This window comes from Mesoplodon bidens (assembly GCF_964165515.1).
Source record: "Mesoplodon bidens genome assembly, chromosome: 13".
In the NCBI taxonomy this organism is placed as follows: domain Eukaryota; kingdom Metazoa; phylum Chordata; class Mammalia; order Artiodactyla; family Ziphiidae; genus Mesoplodon; species Mesoplodon bidens.
Genome location: NC_138169.1, coordinates 15,503,906 through 15,526,851, shown reverse-complemented (window position 1 = coordinate 15,526,851; position 22,946 = coordinate 15,503,906). Strand labels below are relative to the sequence as shown.

Below are 22,946 nucleotides of genomic sequence, written 5' to 3'. Positions count from 1 at the left end.
CCAGTAAGCACTAGGGAGCCATAGACTCTTCTGGAGCAGGTAAGCAGCATGATGAGAGAAAAGTCTGAGGACGCCTGGTCAAGCTAAAGTGTCCGGGTGACGGTCGGATGGCCGGATGCACCCAGACCACCCCGGCCCCATGATTCCTGACTGTGTGTGGCCCTGGGGGCAGAGGGAGGCTGGGGCAGTGACCCCAGGGTCTGTTCAGCCCTCCTTCCTTGGGCACGGCAGGTACAACAACCAGTGGATGATCGTGGACTACAAGGCATTTGTCCCCGGCGGGCCCAGCCCTGGGAGAAGGGTGCTCACCATCCTGGAGCAGATCCCGTGAGTACCCGGAAAGGGGCAGGGCATTCCAGCAGAGGGAACTGCCAAGGCAGAGGCCTGCAGGCAGCTGAATCGTGTGCGGGAGGGGAAACCTCAGGAAGGCAATACTGGAGGAGAAGGCAGCCCCTGACTGGGGCTAAAGATTGGGGACATAATCTAGCTCCAGGCAATGGGGAGCCAGCGAGGGTCCTTGAGCAGGGCAGCGCCCACAGGAGCCCCCTTTCTCACCACTCCTGCCCCTTGTCCCTTCCCGGTTGCAGGGGCATGGTGGTGGTGGCCGACAGGACCTCGGAACTCTACCAGAAAACCTACTGGGCCAGCTACAATATCCCGTATGTCCCCCCCTTCCTGGTATTCCCCACCCTTTGCTCAGCTCTCCGTGCTGGGGAGGGGTGCTTCCCAGGTGATTCTTTACCTCCACAAAGAAACCCACCCTACCCCCTTTTTCTCCAGGAAAGCCCTGACGATTTTAGGGTACAGTTGTGAGGTCGGCATCCGTTCGGCCTCCCAGTCTGCACCCACCCACCGCAGGGTGGTAGGGGGCGGCCTGGCTCAGGTGCCGACCCCTGCCGTGGCTCTCCAGCTGGAGCTGCTTTAACTGGGCTGCACAGCCAGCACCTCTTGACCCTCACTGTGCTTTACCTGGGTTATCCCCTTTGATCCGTACAGCCACCGTGCATGGTAGCCACTGCTCCTATTCCCATTTCACAGATGATGAAACTGAGGCCTTGAGAAAGTACCTAACTCTCCCAAGGTTCCATAGGTGGCCAACAGTGAAGTCAGGATTTGAACCCGTGCCTCTTGGACCCCAGAGCCCTAGCTTGGCCACCCCACCAAGCCACCCCCCAGCACAAACAAAAGACATGATTATTGCTATCCTGACTGTCATGGTTGTTGGTGTTAATGTCGTGGCACGACCGCCCCCTTCACCTCCCTGGCCACGGTCACGGCCGGGTGAAGTCAGTGGGGGTCGTGAGTGACCATCCTCGTTCCCAGCAGGTCCTTTGAGTCTGTGTTCAACGCCAGTGGGCTTCCGGCCCTGGTGGCCCACTTTGGGGACTGGTTCTCCTACGACGGGAGCCCCCGGGCCCAGATCTTCCGGCGGAACCAGTCGCTGGTAAACGACCTGAACTCCATGATCCGGCTTATGAGGTGCGCAGGGGACCATGAGGCCAGAGTCATGTGGTGGGGCTTTGTTGTAACTCATTTCAACCTCCCAGCAAGCCCGGGGTTGGGGGGGTGGCAGGGGGGTGGTGCAACTGCGTAGCAGCCAGGACAGCAGGACCGAGGCAGCGCTCAGCTGAGCCCTGTTGCTGTCCTCATGTCATGGGCGAGGATGACGAACAGCTGTGGAGTGACCGCCCTGTGCCGGGCTCCGTGCTTGGGACTGGGAAACGGGCACAGAACGTGTCCCCCCTGTCCTTTGGGGGATGCAGAAGTCCCTCCCGGACTCACACTGATGTGGACATGTAACTAGGACCGTCTGAGCTCCAGGAAATGCTATGAAGGGACAAAACGGGGTCTCTGGCCTGGGATGGGGGCCCAGAGGGATTCCCCGAGGGAGGGATGGCAGAGCCTAGGCTGAGTGATGCCTGTGGAGTGACCAGCTGAAGGGGGAGGTGGTGGCTGAAGCCCAGGCGGCGGGAGGGAGCCGGGCACATTGAAAGCAGGCGGCTGAGCTAGGGGCTGCCGCCAGCAGTCTGGCCTCCCCCGCTCCCCCGAACGACTGATGTTTCCTCTCTTTCTGCCTCCAGGTACAACGACTTCCTGCATGACCCCCTGTCATTGTGCAAAGCTTGCAACCCCAAGCCCAACGGGGAGAATGCCGTCTCGGCCCGCTCTGACCTCAACCCAGCCAATGGCTCCTACCCCTTCCAGGCCCTGCACCAGCGCTCCCATGGGGGCATCGACGTGAAGGTGCCGGGCCTGGGGCTGTGGATGGGGTCAAAGTTGGGGCGGGGAGCAGCAGAGCCTCCCAGGTTGGGACAACTCAACGACCTGCCCTCCCCTCTACCCCCAGGTGACCAGCACGGCACTGGCCAAGGCCTTGCGTCTCCTGGCGGCCAGCGGCCCCACGTGGGACCAGCTGCCCCCGTTCCAGTGGAGCACCTCGCCCTTCAGCAGTCTGCTGCACATGGGCCAGCCTGACCTCTGGAAGTTCTCACCCATCGAGGTCTGGTGGGACTGAGGCTCCATCTCTGCTCTGCTGACCCTAGCGGGGCCACCCGACTGGCTGCCACCCTGCCCTCCTGCCTGTCCCCCCGCCCCGGTCCCCCATGTGAGCGTTGCCCCCCCGCCACTGTGCCCAGGTTCACTCTCATCTGAGTGGCCTCGTGGGTGGGGAACGGAACCCGATGGGACCCAGGACTGACTCTCTTCCCCTAAGTGGGTGATGCCATCCCCGTCTCCCTCTGCCTCTCTGCGTCTCTCTCTCTCCCCCTGCTTTTCTCTCTCTTCCAGCCTTGGGCCCCCTCCTCAGGCCGCCCCTTCCTGAGGGCGGGAGCCAGATCCTGGGACCAGGTTCCAGGGCCCCTAGTGGGGCCGGCAGGAGAGGCCTGTTCCAGTGCCTGATTCCCAGTGCTGTTCCTGCCGGCAGCTCTGGAGCTTCAGCCCCCGAGACCCGGGCGTTGCCTCTGGTTGACATCTCTCCTCCCAGCTCCCGACCCCAGCCCGACTCTGCGCCGTCCGGGAACTAGCTCCCCTGTTTCTCCTCCTGGACAGCTCCTTGAGGACAGGAACTTGAAACCAAACAAGAACCAAAGTCTCTGGCCACTTGTGGCTGGAAGGGCCCGAGTGTCCTCTCTCCGGGGGCATGCAAGCGTGTCAGCCCCCTGCTCCAGCCTCGGCCCGTGCCCCCCCAAATCCAGGCCTGCCCCTGGCCTCAGGGCATTGCCCACAGGTCCCCTGCTACAGGAACCAAATCGCAGGCTGTGCCGCCATTAAAAAGAGAGGCCATGGCCCCCGTGCTGTGCTTCTTGGGGCAGTGGGGCAGGCTGGGTCGGCGCCCTGTCTCTTCTCAGCTTTGGGTTCTGACCATTCACCTGTGCATCCTCTCCATCCTTCTGTCTGTCCATCTGTACCGTCATTCACCTGCCAACCCACTCACCCCTTGTCCATCTTCACAGTCATCCGTCCATCCATCCTTCCATTTTCCAGTCATCCATCCGTCCGTCCTTCCATTTTCCAGTCATCCATCCGTCCGTCCGTCATCCAGATACTGACCCATCTACCCGTTCATCCATCCATCCATATCTATCCGACCATCCATCTATCCATATGTTTATTGAACACCTACTTTGTTCTGGGTCCTGTTCTAGGGCTCTCTTAACCACCAAGACCTTCCCAAATCCTACTGGGGGGTGGCGGGGGGACAGATCAACACAACACAGTGTCCCTCCCCACCTGATCTTACCCAAAGCCTACAGTGGAGACTCGCACAATGCGATGTACTTAGGGAGAGGAAAGCACACAACCCGGGAGTCCGAGGCCTGGGTTCGAATCCTGTCTCCACCTCCTACTAGTTATGGGACTTAATCTCTCTGAGCCTCAGTTACCTCATCTGTAAAATAGGTATAACCATGTGAGCAGCATTTCCTCGCACATGTGTGTGCACATTTGGTGGGAGGAGGGTGAGGATTTGCTGCAAAGGTGGCTGTGACGTAGCCCACACGGGGCCTCACACACGCAACATTCATTCATTAGCGAGAATTTATAGAATGCTTAGAGCATTCCAGCCACTGTTATAAGGTCCTGGGGATACCTCAGAACAACAGGTACCCCCCCCAAAAAAAAATCCCTGCTCTTGTGACATTTACATTGGGGAGGTAGATAGTGAAAATAGACATACAGTGTGTAAGATGCTGGTAAATGCTCTGGAGAAACTAAAGCACAGTTGAGGGCTGTGGATGGATTTGCTATTTCTTTTTCTTTTTTTTTTTTTTTTTTTTGGCCTCGCTGTGTGGCTTGTGGGATCTTAGTTCCCTGACCAGGGATCTAACCTGTGCCCCCTGCAGTGGAACCACGGAGCCCTAACCACTGGACCGCTGTTTGTTTGCTGTTTCTCACCGTAGCTTTACAATTCTTGTTATCTGGGAATTGACAACTTGTGGTTCTAAAATTAACTTTTCTGCCGGTACATTTCCCAGCTCCCTTAAGAGTGTTGTCTTTCCCAGGTCTCTTGAGCTCAGAACAGCCCTGTTAGGTGGGGTAGGCCGGGATGTTCACATGTGGTTAAAAGGTGAGGGTGCAGACTTGGAGAAGGGAAGTGATGTGCCTGAAATCTCAAGTCTTGGGCCCTTCAGAACTAGGAGGGGGGCCCAGGTCTGCAGACTCTCCCATGGGACACAGCTCTCCCTCCCCATCTCCTTGTGATGGCGCAGGCCCCAGCAGAACAAAGGTCACCACCCCCCACCACTGTGCGCCAGCCACTGGATCTTCCCAACCACTCTTGAGGCTGAGGCTTTTATGAGACCCATTTGGCAGATGAGCAATCAGAGGCTCAGGCTGGTGGAACTCAAACAGGGCCACTCTGTAGGAAGGGGCAACTCTTGTCTCTTCCCTAGAATGATTCTGGTCCCTCTTTCAGCTTTTCAGGAGTTAAGGGTAGGTGTGAAGCTAAGGTGACTGAACAGAGAGTGGGGGGTCATGCAGATGGTCCCCCACTGGAGCTTCAGCTGATCCAGTAAAGGCAGGACCCACCTTTGCAGGGGCAGCCTGAAAGGCAGTTTCCCTCAGCACCTTTGCCCTGGGAGTTTCCCACAATCCTCAGCTTCAAGATGGCAGCCGCAGGCTCATCTGTGACTTCTGCCCTCCCCTGCAGGACAAGGGTCTGGGCAGCTGGTCGGCCCTGGCCCACAGCGGCTCCTCCTTTAGTGGGCAGAGATGTCTGCCTCCCTTCTTTGGGGGTTTTGTGCCTGATTCAGGCGGGACAGTGGAAGCTGGAGACTCCTGTTCTGGGCAGGTTTCCCTGAACTGAATGCTGTTTTAGGCCCTGTCCCCCTGGGAACAATTCTGGGGCCAAGGGGCTGATGATTTCCCATCCCTGCCTGCCCTTTCCTGCTGTCCTCTCTCCTGGGTTTTTAAGGTACATGTGCTGTCCCTCCTGGCTGGAAATCAGCATGTAGGCCTGTTGCTGGGATGGGTTTTCCCTGAAATTTCACAGCACCTGCTCTTTGTCGAGGTGGGTGGGGGACTGCAAGCCCATGTGGATCTGTGTGGTATCTCGAAGGGTTAGGTTGGTTCTCAAACTTCACTTTGAACTTGGGGACCCACTAGTGTCCCAGGGGCTGCTATAGGTAGTACAGGGGTGTTCTTGAGTGGCCATGGGGGGCTCCCTTCAGGACCTCCAGGCAGCCCCGGCAGTTCCTCTTCTGTCTGGTTTATAGGCTGGCTTCAGTCATGTGCTGTCCTTGGAAGAGAGGGTTTGTGTTTGAGAGGGTTTGCTTGACGTTGACCAGAGATGGGTGTCCAGTGTCAGTTTACACACCCCCACGAATGGGGGGCTCACTACTACGCTCCCAGTGGTTCTGTGATAAAATCATTCTGTCATCAGGAAGGACTTCCGATCAGAATGAGGTTGGACTCTTCTGCCTCCACTGGCGGCCCACATCCCATCCCAAACCCCTCGTGTCCAGCACACCTCCCCCTCACCTGCTCCCTGCCATGCAGGGATGCCCCCTCCCGGCACACAAGCCCAGCAGGAGTTGGGATCCTGGCCTCCAAGTGGGAGCCCGGGGTTCCCAGGGGTAAGGGTGGGGGTGGGGTGGAGGATGGAACGGTACTTAGTGTTGAGAGCTGGGGGTGACAACAGGCACGGTGGGGTGGAAGGGAGGGAGGGAGGGAGGGAGGGAGGGAGGGAGGGAGGCAGACAGCCATGATGGAAAAACTCAAAGGAGCTTCATTTCAATAAATAACGCTTTTCTTCTTCAATGAAAGTTTGCACATTAGAAAAGTGAGTAAGGATGGACTTTGGGCTTTCTGGGAAGAGAGACAAGATGGTTCTTCCACCCTGGACTGTGGCCCTGTCCACCTTCCCAGGGAGAAAGCCTGGGTTGGGGACACCTCATCTTGAGGAGGCCCCGCTGCTGTGGTTCCTGTCCCTCCTGCCCACCCTGCTCTGGGTACCTGGTCTATTCCATGTGGGCGGTTGTCACCCTAGCAGGGGTGGATAAGAGCCGGGGTGGGGGGGGCGGGGAGGAACCACAGAGCAGTCACACAGACACCAAAGAGTTCAGTTCACAGCCTTGCTGGCTGCTTCCCGTCCCGGCCCTCCACACAGTGTTCTCGTGAGAATGAGGTTACCGGCTGGCCCGGGCCACAGGCTCCCAAAAGACACAAGAATAATATTTAACAAGTCACTGGATAAAACTCCAGCCCTTCCAGGGGTCTCCTGCGTAGGGGAGGCGTCCTCACTGGGGCAGCCCGCTCTTCATGCCCAGCTGTGTCTTGAGCGCCAGCAGCTGGGCCAGGCTGATGTTGCTGCCCCCACAAACGATGACCACGAGGGAGGACAGCGGGGTACAGAGCTTCCCCTCTGCCTGCAGCTTCTGGACCACGTTGCTGTAGATGGCGGCCAGGGCTGCCCCACAGGCGGGCTCCACCAGGATCTTCTCGTCATCTGCCAGAGGAGGGGGATGGGGAGGGTAGAGCCAGAGTTCTGCAGGGTGCGAGGGAACAGTTGGGCCACTGGTAAAGCATGAGCCAATCAGCTCTCAGCCCTGGGCACAGACTCTGGTCCAGGACCAACCCCACCCCGCCATCATTACCCTACATTGAACTTCCACGGTCTGAGCCAGGGCTGAGTTTCATCATCAGTGCTAACACTGATAAAATGATTGTAATTTCCTGAGCACCATGTTGAGGATTCTGAGGAATCAGCAAGAGCGCCAGGGTTGATTAGCCAAACTGTGAGTATAGGAGAATTAAGTGGCAGCTTAAGTGTGTGTGTATGTGTGTGTGTGTGTCTGTGTGTCTATGTTTGTCATCCCTGTCCCAGGATGAATGCAGTAAGAGTCCAGCTCAGTGACAGACCCACCTCTGAATCCAACACTGAGGCCCATAGTTTCCTTTGTTACCCTGGCTACCAGGAAACTCAGAGCCAACATTTTAAATACTCCGTTATTTTTCCTTGCTGTTATGTTATCAGACTGACTTCTTCATTTGTCCCTTTGGTCTTTCTATTTTTACCACCGCATTGCATTAACTTCCATTAATGGGAAATTCCAGGGAGGGACGGGAGACAGAACTGTGAATGGGATCCCTTGGCACGCCAAGTGGACAGCCACTTAGGTCCTGAATCAGCAGGTTGGGTCTTGAAAGGACTTGACACATACCCACAAACTTCTCAACAGCGGCCACAGCCTCCTGGTCCGAGACAACTTCAGAGAAAATGGGGTGTTCCTGAAACACCTTCATAGCCTGTGCCGTCACAGTGGTCACGCCCAGGGCTTTGGCAACACTGGGAGAGGCAAGGATGGAGAAGGGGGGGAAGAGATAGGAGAGAGGAGGGAGGCAGACCACGTGACTACCTTCTGGCCAATGAGAGGTAAATGGAAGTATCATGTCTTTAAAGGGAGAGGGCATAGCTTCTGCCCTGACTTCTTCCTGCTAGATGGAGTATGGGTGTGATAGCTGGCACTTAAGCAGCTATTTTGGGCCATAAGTCTACATGATAAGGATTATGGAAAGCAAACTCAAGGATCCTGGGCCCCTGGCTTCGTGGAGTTGCCCCTGGACTGACTACCTCCAAATCTTTTTTTATATATGAGAGGAAATAAAGTTCAATTTTGTTTAAGGCATTGTTATTTTGGGCTCCTGTATAATGTGGCCAAACCTAATCCTAATCAAATACCATCTGTCAAAGGTTTGGGGCTGGGATAAGAACTCCTTGGGAGCAGGAGCTGTGTCTATTCACCACTGTCTCCCCAGGATCAGCCAGTGTCTTGCACATATTAGGGGATCAGTAAATGGTTGGTATATTAGTGAGGTGTGTAAAACCCTGCCACAGAGGAACCCAATAAATGATTAATATTGGACTTTTCATGCAAGGAAGTGTGATGTTCATGCTACAGAGTCACACAGACTTGGGTTTGGTCCCAGCCGTACCACTCACTGGCTTTGTGACTCTGGGCAAGTGACCAAAGCCTCAGTTTCTTCACCTATAAAATGGGACTGGCATCGCGATCTGCCTCACAGCCAGCACCGAGGGGGGAGCTCCCCAGTGCTCGCGGAACACAGTGGCAGCACCCGTGCCTACTTACCTGCTAATCTGGGGCAGGGTGACAAGCTTGCCAGCCTTGGTGGAAGCGTGGAAGCTGTTGGCTCCGATGGTCTCCATGGTGATGATGGGCACGTCCCCCCAGCCCACCGCCACCAGCCCCTGGGCCACCCCGCACAACAGCCCTCCACCCCCCACCGCCAGCACGATGGCCCCCGGCTTTGTGCTCATCGTTTCCTTCAGCTCCTTCACGATAGAAGAGTGGCCTTCCCTGGAGGAGGGGGGGGGGGGGCGGGGCAGGTCAGGGCGGGGCTTCCTGGAGACACCAGGCGGCCCTGAAGGTGCCACTTACCCTCTGTATTTGCCCTCATCCCAGGCGGCTGATGGGCCTCGGGGCTGGTCACCTCGTCCCCGACTCCGCCCTGATCTCCAGCTGCCAGAATCTGCATCTCTACCTGAGGGCTTTCTCTAGCCACTGGAGCACTATGACTGGGCAGCTGGCGGTGCCAGGAGAAGAAACCCCCTGAGAGCAGCCCTCAACCAACTATGGGAATTAAGAATTACGGGAGTTGATGCACAGATGCCCCAGCATCATCTTCTGCAGGTGTGGTAACTCTGGTTCATGTTCCACACTGGCTTCCAGGGGCCCCCGAGGGATTGAGCGCCAGCTGCCCACAGTGGTCACTGGCCCATCAGTGCTCTTTATTGGCTTCCCTCCTCACTCCTCTAATGAGTCACCTCCCAAGTCAACTGCTTTCCCTGAAATCTTTGTCTCGGGGTCTGATTCCGGGGGACCCAATCGCACACACCTGTGTATCTGAGCCCATGTGTTCGCTCACGGTCAAGGAGAATGGGCATTGGTGTGTGGGCACCAGCTGCCATGCCTGTGTGTGTGCTTCTACATGATGATGTGCACACACGTGTACACTGCTGTGTGTGATGGTGTACATCATGGCAGGTGTCTACTCAGTGGTGTAGCGGGGTGGTCACTACCCACCCCGGGTGACCCTGGGCTCCATGTACCAGATGAGGGGGTCATCGAAAGGAGGGATGTAGATCCAGCCTGAGTTGTTTTTCGCCAGGGCCTTGGCCACCTTGACAGCCTCATCCAATGTCTGCAAGATCACAGAGGAGGCGGGAGGGGTGAGGGGCTGGGGGGGGGGGACCTGGCCCTGCTACCAGGTGCCCTCCGTGGCCCCTGCCCCAGGTTGGCACTCACCTCACCCACCACCTTGACCATGGCGCCCTCATTCTTGAGCCGCTGGATGGTGAGGGCAGGCGTGGTGCTGGGCACGACGATCGTGGCGGGAATGCCCAGCTTCCTGGCCGCATAGGCAGCTGCCATGCCTGCGTTGCCTGCTGCCAGGGGTGGGGGGGTATAGTGTTAGTGGGACTCCCTGACCTCCAGGCTCTGAACCCTCCCTGGGTGACCGCTGGCCTCCAGCTGGAATTCTAAATTGGGACTTCTGCAGATGTTTGCAACGGCTCATTGCTGGGGAAACCAGGGCCCAGAGAGGTGGAGCCCCTGGCCCCAGGACACACAGCAGAGGACAGGAGGAGGCATGCAGGCCACTTACCCGAGGAACAGACAAAGTGTTCACAGCCTCGCTCAGCCCACTGCAGAGACAAAGAGGGAGGGGATCAGGCCATACGTCTTCCCTCCCCAAAGGGACTGGCTCAGGGAAGGGAGAGGGAGAGGCAGGCCACTGATGGCTCTGGGATCAGTCCACAAGGGGACCCTCTGGACTGGCACCCCTTAACCAGAGGGGGCATTAATGGTGGGTGCTCAGGCATTGCGGGGAAGTTGCAGGGCCTAGCCTGTAGCTCCTAGGATTTCACACGGCACTGGCCCTGGCCTGTCCAGAAAGAGGAGCTGCTGCACTCTCCCGGATGATGCAGAGCCCGTGCTGTACCGTCTTGCAGAGGTGTCCGATGCCCCGGATCTTGAAGGAGCCGGATGGCTGGGCACTGTCTATCTTGAGATAGACGGTGGTGCCAGCCACTTTGGACAGGGTCATGCTGTCACGGACGGGGGTCTTCACGTGCAGAGTTTCGCCTGACATCATTGCTGGGAGAAAGGAAGGAAACCCAGAGGGTCAGGGGAGCTGGCCCTGGTGGCAGCTGCTGCCATTCAGTAGGCAGTGTAGCTGGGAGGGACCCTGTCCCTAACTTCCCAGGAGGCCAAGGACAAGGCCCAGATTATAACAACCTGGAGACCTGAGTTCAAATCTCAACTCGGCCACCTACTTGACATGGGACAAGGAATCTCCCTTCAGCCTCAGCTGCCTCATCTGTAAAATGGGCATAAGGGTCATCTGCCCCCCCAACTTTGCCCACCCCAAGACACACATACGCTATGCTGGGAAGCTACGAACATCAGAAATAACATCCAGGGAAGTCCCTGGCGGTCCAGGGGTTAGGACTCCTCCCTCTCACTGTTGAGGGCATGGGTTCGATCCCTGGTCAGGGAACTAAGATCCCACAAGCTGCATGGCGCGGCGTAAAAGAAAAAAGAAAGAAAGAAAGAAAGAAAGAAAGAAATAACATCCAGACTTTGTAACTTTTGAAGAGCATGAGGTGGTGGAAATAGATTTGCAGGTGCTGATTCAGAATGAGCCACAAGGTGGCTAAGTGGCTGAAACAGGGGTGGGATATCAGGTCTAGTCTGTGCAGGGACACACGCACACACACGCAATCCACGTTCTCCCGTGTGCACAGAACACCTCAGGAAACACACAAGAAACCAGTCAGGGTGGGGACCTCTGAGGAGAACTGGCGCTCAGCATCCCCTTATGTACAATTTGAATGTTTTGCCACGTGCATATATATTACTTATTTAAATATGCATTTTTATTTTATTTTATTTTTAAATTTATTTATTTATTTATTTATGGCTGCGTTGGGTCTTCGTTGCTGCGTGCGGGCTTTCTCTAGTTGCAGCGAGCCAGGGCTACTCTTCGTTGTGGCGCGTGGGGCTTCTCATTGCAGTGGCTTCTCTTTTTGCGGAGCACGGGCTCTAGGGCACGTGGGCTTCAGTAGTTGTGGCTCGCAGGCTCTAGAGTGCAGGCTCAGTAGTTGTGGCGCAAGGGCTTAGCTGCTCCGTGGCATGTGGGATTTTCCCGGACTAGGGATCGAACCCGTGTCCCCTGCATTGGCAGGTGGATTCTTAACCACTGCGCCACCAGGGAAGTCCAAAGTATGCATTTTTAAAAAACTAACCTTCGGAAAGCCCTGTACCCAGTTAGGGGAAGCTTTTTATTATTGTTATTTTTTTTATAATAATTATTATATTATTTAATAATCACTTCTAAAGTGATTACCATGTGCCAGGCACTGTCTTAAGTTTTACAGATATTAACTCGTTTAATCCTTTTAACAGTCCTCGAAGGTGTCATTATTCTCCAGTTCTTCTGGTGAGGAAACGGACTCTGACTCTGCTTTTCAGGTTGACCGCATGTACCTCTTACAATGCGACATTGACACTTTTCTAGATGGGAGGTGGGGTAGGGTCTATGCTTCCTTCTCTTGAAGTGGGTCGGGGGTGGGAGGGGCGCTGTGGGTGCAGTGGAAGTGACACTATGTGACCTCCAAGCAGTGAGATGCTGGTGAATATTTAACTATGGCCTCTCCAAAGGAAAAGAAAGTCCTGATTTCTAGAGTGTGGCTCTAGCCCATTGTGGCTCTCAAGGCTGGTCCATGTAAGGTGACCCAGCTTCCACCTGGCTGGTAAGCTCCCTGTCCTAATCCAGACGCCATGATGGGCGCAGGCCCAGGCCGCATGCGGAGGCCACAGGTAGGTGTCTCGCCCGACAGTTCCAGCTGAGATTCCAGCTGATGGCCAGACATGGGGTCTGACTTAGGGATGACTCTAGCCCAGCTACCGTCATCACACTGCAGCCCCCAAGTGAGACCCAAGTGGGAACTGCCTGGCTGAGTCCAATCAAGCCCCAGAGTCATGACAGGTAAAGAATGTCTACTGTTGTTTTCAGTCACTCACCTTGGGGCAGTTTGTCACACAGCAATAGAGGCTGGAGTATTGACTGGCCCAAGGTCACACAACTAGGGAGTAGGGGAGGCAGGAATTTTATTTTCTATCTTTGGCCATGCCGCGTGGCTTGTGGGATCTTAGTTCCCCAACCAGGGAGTGAACCTGTGCCCTTGGCTGTGAAAGAATGGAATCCTAACCACTGGACTGCCAGAGAATTCCCAAGCTGGGGAGATAGGATGTGAAACAGGCAGTCTAGGCCCAGAGCCAGGCTCTCTCCAGGACACATGGGGGTGGCTCAGGCTCCCCTGTCTGCACGGATTCTGGGTGACTGAGAAACTAAGGCCCAGATTCTGACCACGCCCCCACATACACATGCAGGCTTTCCATCCTGCCTCTCCTGCTGAGTCACCGGGGAAACTGATTCTCCCCAACTTGATGGGAGCCAGAATTGATCAGCGGGTGGTTGAACAGCCTATCTGCTTCTCCCCTTCCCCACACCCCAGAAGGCCAGGCAAGGGTGGCTACCCCCTCCCATCCCCCCACTACATTCCCAGTGACTCCACTGGTCCAGCCCCTGGACCTGGGTACTCCTGGCCCAGGCATCCCCCCTCCCGGAATGGTCCAGATATGCCTGGCTTGGAAGAAAAGTGGGGGATGGCGTTCTGACCACCCCAGCAGCCTTAGCACCCCCCAAATATGGGCCTCCCATGTCTGTCTGACTTAACTGACATTCAGGGCCTGGGGGGGGGGCCCAAACACACACCACCTCTCCCCTAGATCTGCTGAATAAAAGTCAGAGACAGGAGGCACTCCAAAACAGGGGCATCCCCACATCTGTTTGAATTAACTTCTGGTTCCTGGAGGTTATTCCTCAAACAATGGAACTCTTGTTCTGGCTGACTGGACCTTAAGGTCTTATGCAGGTCTTATGCAGGTAGCCAAGTCCCGGCCTCAGGGGGCCCTCCTGGTTGCGGGGTTGGGGGGAGGCACCCACCCCTTTCAGGTGGATTTGGAACACCCGCTCCCAACCCGTTTCCCATTGTGCTATCGGATGCCCTCAGGTGAGGGGGCAGGGTCCCTCCAGCACAGAGCCCTGTGGAAAGGGGGCATCTGTAAACTGCACTGGGCAGCCATTCCCACCTGCTAAGGAAGGTAAGACTTCAAAAAAGGAGGCTGAGCCAGGCGCGGAGGAGGGAGAGGGCGCGGGAAGCTGCAGTCTGCCTACCTGCCACCCGGCAGTCAGAAGTTACACTCTCACGTGACTCACAGTAAGAGCTCAGTAAAAATGAACTATTATTATACATGGACTGAACACTTTAAGTGCCCTATCTCATTTCACCCTCACAACAACCTTAAGAGGAAGGTTCTGTTATTATTACCCCCACTTTACAGATGAGGAAACTGAGGCACAGAGCTGGCAGTGCACCCAGACAGTCTGGCTTCAAAGCATGGGTTTTTATGCTCAGCTGACTCTACCTCCCCCTCTTCCCCTGGGAAAACCCAGGCTGGCCGCAGGCACTCCAGTCGCAGGGATGGAGCTGAGGATGGATGGGGCCGCTTACCGGGCAAAGGCGATGAGCTGGCGGCTGCACAAAGCGTGCGAGCAAGGGAGGGATAGATTGGAGATGGTCTAGATGGGTAGACGGCCCACGGACAGATGAAGTGCAGAACAGGTAGAGAGTGTCTTCAGAATTGTCCCGGGGCTAACGGGTCCGGGCTTTATCCCCCCAGGCGCCTCCGGGCAGCCAATGGGGCCCTAGGACAGGCCATACCCCCTCCAGGCCCCGCCCCCTGGCCCAAGGCCGGGGGCTTCCAGGAGGGGAACCGGCGGCAGCTAGCTGCGCCTCTCTGGCAGCTGCTTCTGTCTTTTTCCCAGTCCCGCTAACCACCTCCCCTTCCCCACCCACAACCTCACTTGCAAATGAGGACAAATACCTACTTCCCTAGGGCTTTTAGGAGGCTGCTGGAGGAGGGTGTGCGATAATGCACTTAAAGTCGCTAGCACGTGCTTGGCACTTAGTAGGCACCCAAGAAACAAACAGTGGAGAAAGTGGATACTATTATTATCCCCGTCTTGCAGAAAGGGAAACTGAGGCACACAGTAAGAGGGATGAGCTGGCACCTGAACGCAGCAGTCTGACTCCCAAAACTGCAAAATCTAAACACAGTTTTTTAAATTGCCGTCTCCTGTCATCCTTTATGACCCCGTTGTCCTAAAGGGGCAGACAGCCTTATGGGTAAGACCCAGGAGGGTCAGAGTTCAAATCCTGGCTCTGCCCTTTACTAGCTGCACGGCCCTAGGCAAGTCACTTTGCCTCCCTGGGGCTCTGTTTGCTCATCTGTAAAATGGGGATGATAATGGTACCTCCCTCCTAGGATTAGATGACATGATAACGTATGTATGTATGGAATTGAGTGTGAGTGTTCAGTAAGTGCTGGCAGCCATCACCATCATCCTCACCATTATCTTCATCATCACAGAAGTGGAAGGTCTTGCCTCCCTGCCCCATGCCAAGCCTCGGATCTGTCGCTGGCTGTCTGCAGGGGTCTGTATCCCCACAGGGGTGGTGCGCATGCGCGCGCGCACACACACACACACACACACACACACACACACACACACACACAGTCGGCTTTCTCCCTGGCCCCTTCAACAAAGCTTTCTTGTCCAACTGGCCAGGACGAGAATATCGATGAGACAGAGGGCAGAGAGGGCACAAACAGACCACACAGCCATCCCCCTCCATGCGACAAGCTGTCCCCTCTTGCTGGCCCCCTCTGACTTTCCACAGGCCATCCCGAGCCCCCCTTCCTAGTGGGACATCCACAGGTGTGTGTTGGGGATCCAGGGTGGCGGAGCTGAAGAGATGTGGGCATCAGGAAGCTCACGCGTAGCCACGACCTCCTGGCGTGCATCTGAGTGTATACAGCTGGCGCTCACTTTGTCCGAGTATCTGCTTGTGCCTGATTCCATGTCAAGTGTTTCCTGTGTGGGTTTTCACTTAACCCTCAGACAACTAGGTGAGTGGGCATTTTGAATCCCACGTCACAGGTAAGGAAACAGGCTCAGAGATGAAGTAAAACTGCCCAAGGTCACCCAGGAGGCAGGGATGAAATGAGTCGACTGAAATAAAACCACACAAGGCGAGAGCTGTGAGTTTCAGTTTTATTTGGGAACTTACTGAGGACAGTAGCCCGGGCGGGAGACATGCTCCCAGATCGCTCTAAGGAGCTGCTCCAAAGAGGTGGGGTGCGGGGGGAGGTCAGTACATATAAGATTTGGTGAAGAGGGTGCGTGCAATCCAGCAAACATCTCGGTACAGCGTTGCTGCTAGTCACCAGGAGCAGGCATCTCCGTTAATGACTTTAGTGCTTTTCTAGGTATGAGAAGATACAAGAAATTGGGTTCCTAAAAATTTTTCCTGGGGGCTTCCCTGGTGGCGCAGTGGTTGAGAGTCCGCCTGCCGGTGCAGGGGACACGGGTTCATGCCCCGGTCTGGGAAGATCCCACATGCCGTGGGGTGGCTAGGCCCGTGAGCCATGGCTGCTGAGCCTGCACGTCCGGAGCCTGTGCTCCACAACGGGAGAGGCCACAAGAGTGAGAGGCCCGCGTACCGCAAAAACAAAAACAAAAATTTCCTGAAATTATCTAACTGTCTGAAGGCCTGTTCTGCCAGTTTTCCCAGAGCACAGAGTGCCTCATTCCTCATCGCAGCCCTGAACTCCTTTTGGGCAGGGTGTGTTGAAGGTCAGAGATTGCAGTGGCTAGTGACTTCATTCTTGTAGAACCAGGTGACGAGTGACATTTTTTAGTTGTCAGATGCAAATTCAGGAATTCTGAGTCCTTCGTGGATACAAGGCTGATGGAGGGGTTGGAGGTGGGGGTCAGGGAGGGCATCTGGCCCAGCCTGGTCACAGTCACAAGTCCCAGATTTAGGCTTTTGATGCCACCTCCACATGAGGAAGGCAGCTATTTTAAGTGCTGGATTAAGCTCCATTCCAGTGGAGCAGCACCCTGACTGGGTGGTGGGAAGCTGCAAGTGGTGGAAACAAGATGATTAATTCTTTCTTTTGACCTCTATGTATTGTTCCATTTATTTCAACAAGAATGGATCACGGCTGTGATTTGAAAAACACCAAATTAAGAAAATCAGTCATATAAGAACCAAAAAGAGAGAAAAAGACAAAATATATATCATTTTTGATAACCTGTTTGGGCATTTAAAAAAAAAGTAACTTTACTGGGACTTCCCGTGCTTCCAATGCAGGGGGCATGCGTTCCATCCCTGGTCGGGGAACTAAGATTCGCATACATACTGCACGGTGCAGCCAAAAAAAAAAGAAAAAAAAAGTAACCTTATTGAGATATAATTCACAAGGCATACAATTCACCCGTTTTACAGAGTATCAGCTTAAAACATTTTCATCATCCCACAAAGAAACCCCCTACCCAATAACAATCACTGCTCCTTTTCCCCCCTCCCTCCAGCCCCTGGCAACCACCAACCTGCTTTCTGTCTTTATGGATTCTTCTATTCTGGACATTTCATATAAATGGGATCATATACTATGTAGTCTTTTGTGTCTGGCTCCTTTCACTGAGTATTCTGTCTTCAAGGTTCAACCACATTGTAGCATGTGTCAGTGCTTCATTCCTTTTTATTGTTATTTATTATTTATTTATTTATTTATTTTAATTTTTCCTTTAAATTCAAGACCCATTTATTCTCTAGTTCTGCCCACATAGAGACAACCTCCTTGAAAGGGCTTTGAATACTTCCGTTCACTTTAACACCTTGTGCTGAAAACACGTGTTCCGAGCTTTCAACTATGAGATCCACATTCTTAAAGCACTAATTTGTTTTGTTTGTTTGTTTGTTTATTTTTTGCGGTACGCCGCCCTCTCACTGCTGTGGCCTCTCCCGTTGCGGAGCACAGGCTCCGACGCGCAGGTTCAGCGGCCATGGCTCACGGGTCCAGCCGCTCCGCGGCATGTGGGATCTTCCTGGACCGGGGCACGAACCCGCGTCCCCTGCATCAGCAGGCGGACTCTTAACCACTGCGCCACCAGGGAAGCCCTAAAGCACTAATTCTTAAACCTCATCGAGATTTCTCCCCTTGGATGGGGGGAGATGACCCAAACACAGCGAAGAACAGCTCAGGACTGTGGGCTCTGCTCGCCCGGAAGACCGTGCAGCTTCCCTGACCACCCGGCTGGAGCCAGGATTAGGGGCCTGAGACGAGGGGCACCTGCTGGGCTGCTGCCACCGCCACCGGCCCCCGCCTCCTGCCCTCTTCACTAGGCTGGCTGTCCCCTCTAGTTTCCCTGGAGCTCGGGGATTCCAGACGGTCTCCGCTCACACTTCTGTGTCACGCCCGCTGCCTCAGCACTGCCGATGCACACCAAGGGGGAAAAGCACACAGAACTGCTTTCCAACACACCAACGTTCCACACAAAAGTTAAGCCTGCAGGTTCTTTTTCATCAGAGGACATTCGCAAGGCCATGACTTTCCCCGGCTCTCCACTGCCCTTGCCAGCCGACTGGAGGGGCGTGGCCGTGGTGCTGAGTGGGCACGCCCCCTGGCTCCACTCCGGCGCACTCTCCTGGGGAACTGAGGGCGGTGCCCTGGGCTCATCAGCAGGCTCTATCCTGAAGCCAGCCCTAGAGTGACAAGAGCCACACCTGCAGGTCTGTTCCACTGACTAGCCGCACAGGACCGAGCTGGGCCCACGGACCTTGGTCTGGATTGTGTTGGCTGGTCCTTCTTGCCTAGGTTCACAGGCCAACAGCCAGTGTCCTTCCTTCCCTGCTCATCGCTGCATCAGCGGCTCGCTCCTACCTGCTGCCGTCACACGCCTGGCAACCTCGTGTTCGAGGGCCAGCCAAGAACTGAGACCCCAGCAGGCCCCCAGTTCCCAGCAGGCAAACGCCCCATTAAACTACTGCTGCCTAGCCGTGTTCTCGAGGCTTCAGAGCCGGGAGAGTGCGGAGAGGAGAGCAAGGCGCGGCGCCCCCGGCCCCGCCCCGGACCCGCGATGCTCCGCGGAGGCGCCGGGTCCTCGCCGCACCGCCCCCCCACCCCAACACCAACCAACACAAGCGACCTCTGCGCCCGCCTGTCCCGCGGACCCGGGCCCACCTCCGACCACCGTGACCCAAGACGGAGGCGCGCGGTGCGGGGCTTGGCCGGCGGCGGGCGCTGGGGTGGGCGGGGACCTGGGTTCCGGCCCCACCGCCCGGAAAGCTTCGTTCCTTTTTATGTCTTTATAATATTCCATTGTATGGATAGACCACATTTTTTGTTATCCATTCAGCAGTTGATGGACATTTGCAGTCTGGGCATATCTTCATTTTTTAAAAATGTTAAAAAAAATGTACATGTGTGGGTATGTGTGTGGTTCTGTGTCCCATCACATGGATGGAAACCCGAGACCCTAACAGGGCAGGGGGCTCACCCATGGTCACCCTGGAGAGCAAATGGAGCAGAACCAGGTAGAGTGGCGGTGTGCTGGGGACACTGTGACCAGTCAGCTGCTGGAGGGTCTTAGAGGGAGGCTGGCCGCTGTCATTGTACAAACCTCAGAGAGATCACTTCATGCCCATGACTCTAGCATCCAAGGCGTGTCCGTTTCCAGAGAGCAAGTGAGTCAGTTTCCTGACAGCACCAAGTTCAAATCCAACTTTTGCCATGAACTTGCTTTAACTGATAGTAGTATCCACCCCTTAGATTTGTTGTGAGGATTTAATGACTTAATTGATGTAAAGTGGTAAGGACCGTGCCCAGCATATAGCGAGCTCTTAATAGGTGATGGCTATTTTCTTTTTCTGGTACTCAAGAGGGCATTTTCATCCCTAGCTCTATGTAATAGGGAACCAGGGCTTTCCTTTCCCATCTAATCCTCCCTTGAAAGGTCTTGAGAAACAGGGGAGGAAACTGAAAGTCCCCTTCCCCCATTTCACAGATGGGAAAACTGAGGCCTGGATCTATCCAATGTAGGGAGGTGAGGGCAGAGCCGATAATCCCAGGAGGAGGGTGGGAGTCTCGCTGTGGAATCTTGGGCAAGTTGCCTCTCTCACCTCTGCCTGCTGGCTCTGTTGCATCACACCCAGATCAGTGTTTCCTTGGTTGTGGGACGTGGGGATGATGACGACTGTCTTCACAACCCCAAGGAGGAAGAGACAGCTCTCACTTCTGTTTGCCCTCCTTGGTAGGTGCAGCCAAGCCCCAGAATCTCCTGATTAGTTAAGGTCTCTGGCTCCTGAGTCCATCAGACCTGAGCTGAAACTGACATCCATCTGTGTGACCTTGGGGTGGTCATCTAACCTCCCTAAACCACAGTTTCCTGCCCCAAGAAATGGGAATGATGATACCTCCTGGGTATTGCAAGACAGAGATAGTGGCAGACCAGTGTCAGGCATGGGGTAACAGCTGAAAGAATAGTAACTGCTATTATGATTATCTTTGGTAGGTTATTATTGTCCAGGACTTTCCCACCCCTCTGGTCCCCATCTCCTGAGTCCTCCCTCCAAGCCTGGCTCCTCATTCATGTTTATTCCCCATCAAGTCTGGGTTGGAGCCTCTTTGAGGTTCTGCAGCCTGGCAGCCCCTGGAGACTCACCCCAGGGGACCTTGAGCAGCCTGAGGGCAGGTCTGTACTAACTTATTCCCCGTTGGATTTCCCACTCTCCCCTCCATTCACTCAACATCCTATACTGCACGGGACCGCACCCTCCACCCCCCAACAAAGAATCTTCTGGCCCCAAATGTCAGTAGTGCTGAGGTTGAAAAATTCTGTGTAAGAGTAATTTGGAATGAGACTATATCCTCCCTTGTTCTATCTTCTCTACTGCTATTAATATGACCAAGGGAATTAATTAAACTCATGTGGGTGAAATGTGCTTTATCTAAAAAACTGTTATTCTGGGAATTCCCTGGCAGTCCAGTGGTTAGAACTCTGTGCTTCCATGGCCAGGGGCCCAGGTTCGATCCCTGGTCAGGGAACAAAACTGTGGTTCTATGTCCAAAGGCTACTCAATCAACCTCCAGAGAAGTTAAAAGATTTTTTTTTCTTGGTGAGATTAATACAATTCAATCATGCCTCCCTTGTTTTGGATTTAATACATTTAACCTCTGTGACCCTGGCTGTGCTACTGGACAGCTAGCCCTCTTTATTTTCCTTCACCTGGCTTCAGTCCATCATTCAATTTTGCCAAGACCTTTTGGAACCCTCCTTGGGCCATTTGACGGTGCTGTCTGTGGTGATGCTGCCTGGCTTTGCATCATCCCCAAACATGGCAAACAGCCTCCTGGTGGGCCCTATGGCTAAAACTGTCCACAGCGGGGCTTCCCCCTTGGGGTTCTCATCACCCATCAATCAACGTGTTAGGAGTTGACTGGGTCCAAATGGCCTAATGAGGGATTTTATCCAAAGTTGACCAGAAAACCAAGATATTCGCAGCGGGTTTCAGTCTCAGAACACAAACCCCATGTGCAACAAATGAAGACTTTTTTATTTTCCTCTAACTCTGCTTAATTTTTATTTCAAGCAGATAAATAATTGGAGGCAATGAGGGGTTTTCCCTCCCCCCTCCCCACAAGGGGTGGAGTGACATTCCAGGGCTGAGTCAACACAAGATGGGGTGGGGATGCTGCCTGGTCTTCACTTGTCTGACCCCCGCCCCAGCTTGCTGGGGGGCCCTTTCTCATTCCCAGCCACGTGAATCCTTGCCCCATAGTCTGGGGGCCATGGGCAACCATTCCAGAGAAAGGTTGGAGACTCAAGGTATCTTCACTCCCCTCCCTGTGTTGGCCACTGCCTTAAACTTTCTCTTATCTCCATTCCCTGAGGCAAAGTGCACGGCCCCTCTTCCAGCAGTGGAGTGTGGAGTAGATGCCTATCAACTGTAAATCTGCAAGAAAGTTTGAGTAAGTCGTTAAACTTTGGTAGCTTGAAACTATCCGCTGGGGGCTATTGATACCATGAAAATCAACAAATGTTACAAATGAGGACTCCTTCCTTCTTTCCTTCCTTTCTTCTTTCTTTTCCTTTCTCTTTCTTTTTCTCTCTCTTTCTCTGTCTCTCTCTGATCTGTCTCTTTGTCTCTCAATGTCTCTCTTTGTCTCTGTCTCTCTGTGTTTGTCTCTGTTACTCTCTGTCTGTCAATGTCTGTCTCCTCCCCAGGGGAGGGAAGTGAGGGGGAGGGAGTGATAAGTTAATATTCTCAAAATATCATTCCTCCATGATACATGCCTCTGCTATGCATTTGCCCTGATTATACAGAAAAATAACTACGGCAAAAGGGAAGAAATGGTTACTGCCAATCCCGGACTGGCTCCTGTTCATTGCCCCCTCTTTATTTAATGGTTGTAGTCAATTTCTTTTCCAGCTTTTTCTCTGTCATCGGCTAGCTTCTCAACATCTGCATCCAAGCAGTGGGCCTGTTTCTCCCTCCATTTTAAAACATAGGACTTTAGTCAGTTAAGCTTGCTTTGAATGAGAATGAAAAAATAAAAAACACCTCGTTATTTAAGCACCCTCTGAGGAGAATCTTTCTGCAAAGCAAAGAATCCTCTTGTAAGAAATATTGTTATTTTCCGCTACTTTTGCAGGTTTGGGTAGTTTTTGATAACCTTGACAGATTTGAACAGAACTATCGTGGATTTTATGTTTTTTCTCATGAGTGGAAGGACGGGGGTTATAGGATTTGGGGAGGAAGACCATGGAGGCGATGTCTCATCCCATCCCATTAAGACCATGCCAACTACCAACATGACACATCACTGTGGATGCTGACCTTGATCACCTGGCCCAGGTGCTGGTTGTCAGGTGTCCCCACTGTAACGTTCCTCTTTCTTCCAGCTGTGGAGTTTTTTTTTGAGTTGCGTCCATCTGTATGGCGCACAGATCCCATATTCACTTAGGGGACTTCCTGTCCCTGTTTTGTGATTGCCCTTCTGTGTGCATGTCACTTGGATCTGTCTGTCTCAGTGGGGGAATCATCACACAAAGCCCAAGGACTGGCTAACACGCTTCCCCCTCCCCTGGTGACAATAACGTCTCTCATGTTGGGTCCACACTGCCTCCTAGGCAGATTCTCTAGCTCATGCTGTCCGGTATGGTAGCCCCTGGCCACCTCTGGTTATTTACATTAAAGTAAAATTTTTATTGAAGTATAGTTGATTTACAATATTGTGTTAATTTCTGTTGTACAGCAAAGTGATTCAGTTACACATATATATACATTCTTTTTCATATTCTTTTCCATTATGGTTTATCACAGGATATTGAATATAGTTCCCTGTGCTATACAGTAGGACCTTGTTGTTTATCCATCCTAAGGTTATTTACATTTAGATTAACAAAATTAAACAAAAGTTACAATTCAGTTCCTCAGTTGCACAATCACAATTCAA

General features: G+C 53.9%; 2 protein-coding genes across 3 annotated transcripts in view; one reads left to right on the top strand and one right to left on the bottom strand.

Annotated features, from left to right (window-relative positions):
- PLBD2 (phospholipase B domain containing 2) overlaps positions 1-3,287 on the top strand; it is a 28,272-nt gene extending 24,985 nt beyond the window's left edge. Inside the window, exons 8-12 of one of the 2 annotated variants that reach the window (XM_081253410.1) lie at positions 232-327; positions 588-659; positions 1,324-1,479; positions 2,082-2,244; positions 2,348-3,287. In XM_081253410.1, the coding sequence (XP_081109536.1) occupies positions 232-327; positions 588-659; positions 1,324-1,479; positions 2,082-2,244; positions 2,348-2,515 (655 nt within the window). In that variant the 3' untranslated portion in view covers positions 2,516-3,287. The remainder of the gene's footprint in view (positions 1-231; positions 328-587; positions 660-1,323; positions 1,480-2,081; positions 2,245-2,347) is intronic. The other variant, XM_081253411.1, reaches the window with a different exon arrangement.
- A 3,377-nt stretch (positions 3,288-6,664) lies between these two features.
- Positions 6,665-10,611, bottom strand: SDS (serine dehydratase). Its single transcript, XM_081252482.1, has 7 exons — positions 10,456-10,611; positions 10,120-10,159; positions 9,762-9,901; positions 9,566-9,657; positions 8,586-8,813; positions 7,659-7,783; positions 6,665-6,943 (listed from the first exon to the last, which is right to left on the bottom strand). The coding sequence occupies exons 1-7, from the start codon at positions 10,606-10,608 to the stop codon at positions 6,735-6,737; spliced, it is 987 nt and encodes a 328-aa protein (XP_081108608.1). The 5' UTR covers positions 10,609-10,611; the 3' UTR covers positions 6,665-6,734.
- Between the last annotated feature and the right edge of the window lie 12,335 nt (positions 10,612-22,946).

Excerpts from the sequence above, each read along its gene's own strand:
- SDS (XM_081252482.1), bottom strand. The coding sequence starts at position 10,608 with ATGATGTCAGGCGAAACTCTGCACGTGAAGACCCCCGTCCGTGACAGC. Across the intron at positions 10,160-10,455 it reads TCGGACACCTCTGCAAGACG|TGGGCTGAGCGAGGCTGTGA; the intron begins GTACAGCACGGG and ends TTGTCTCTGCAG. Across the intron at positions 8,814-9,565 it reads TTCGATGACCCCCTCATCTG|GGAAGGCCACTCTTCTATCG; the intron begins GTACATGGAGCC and ends CCCCTCCTCCAG.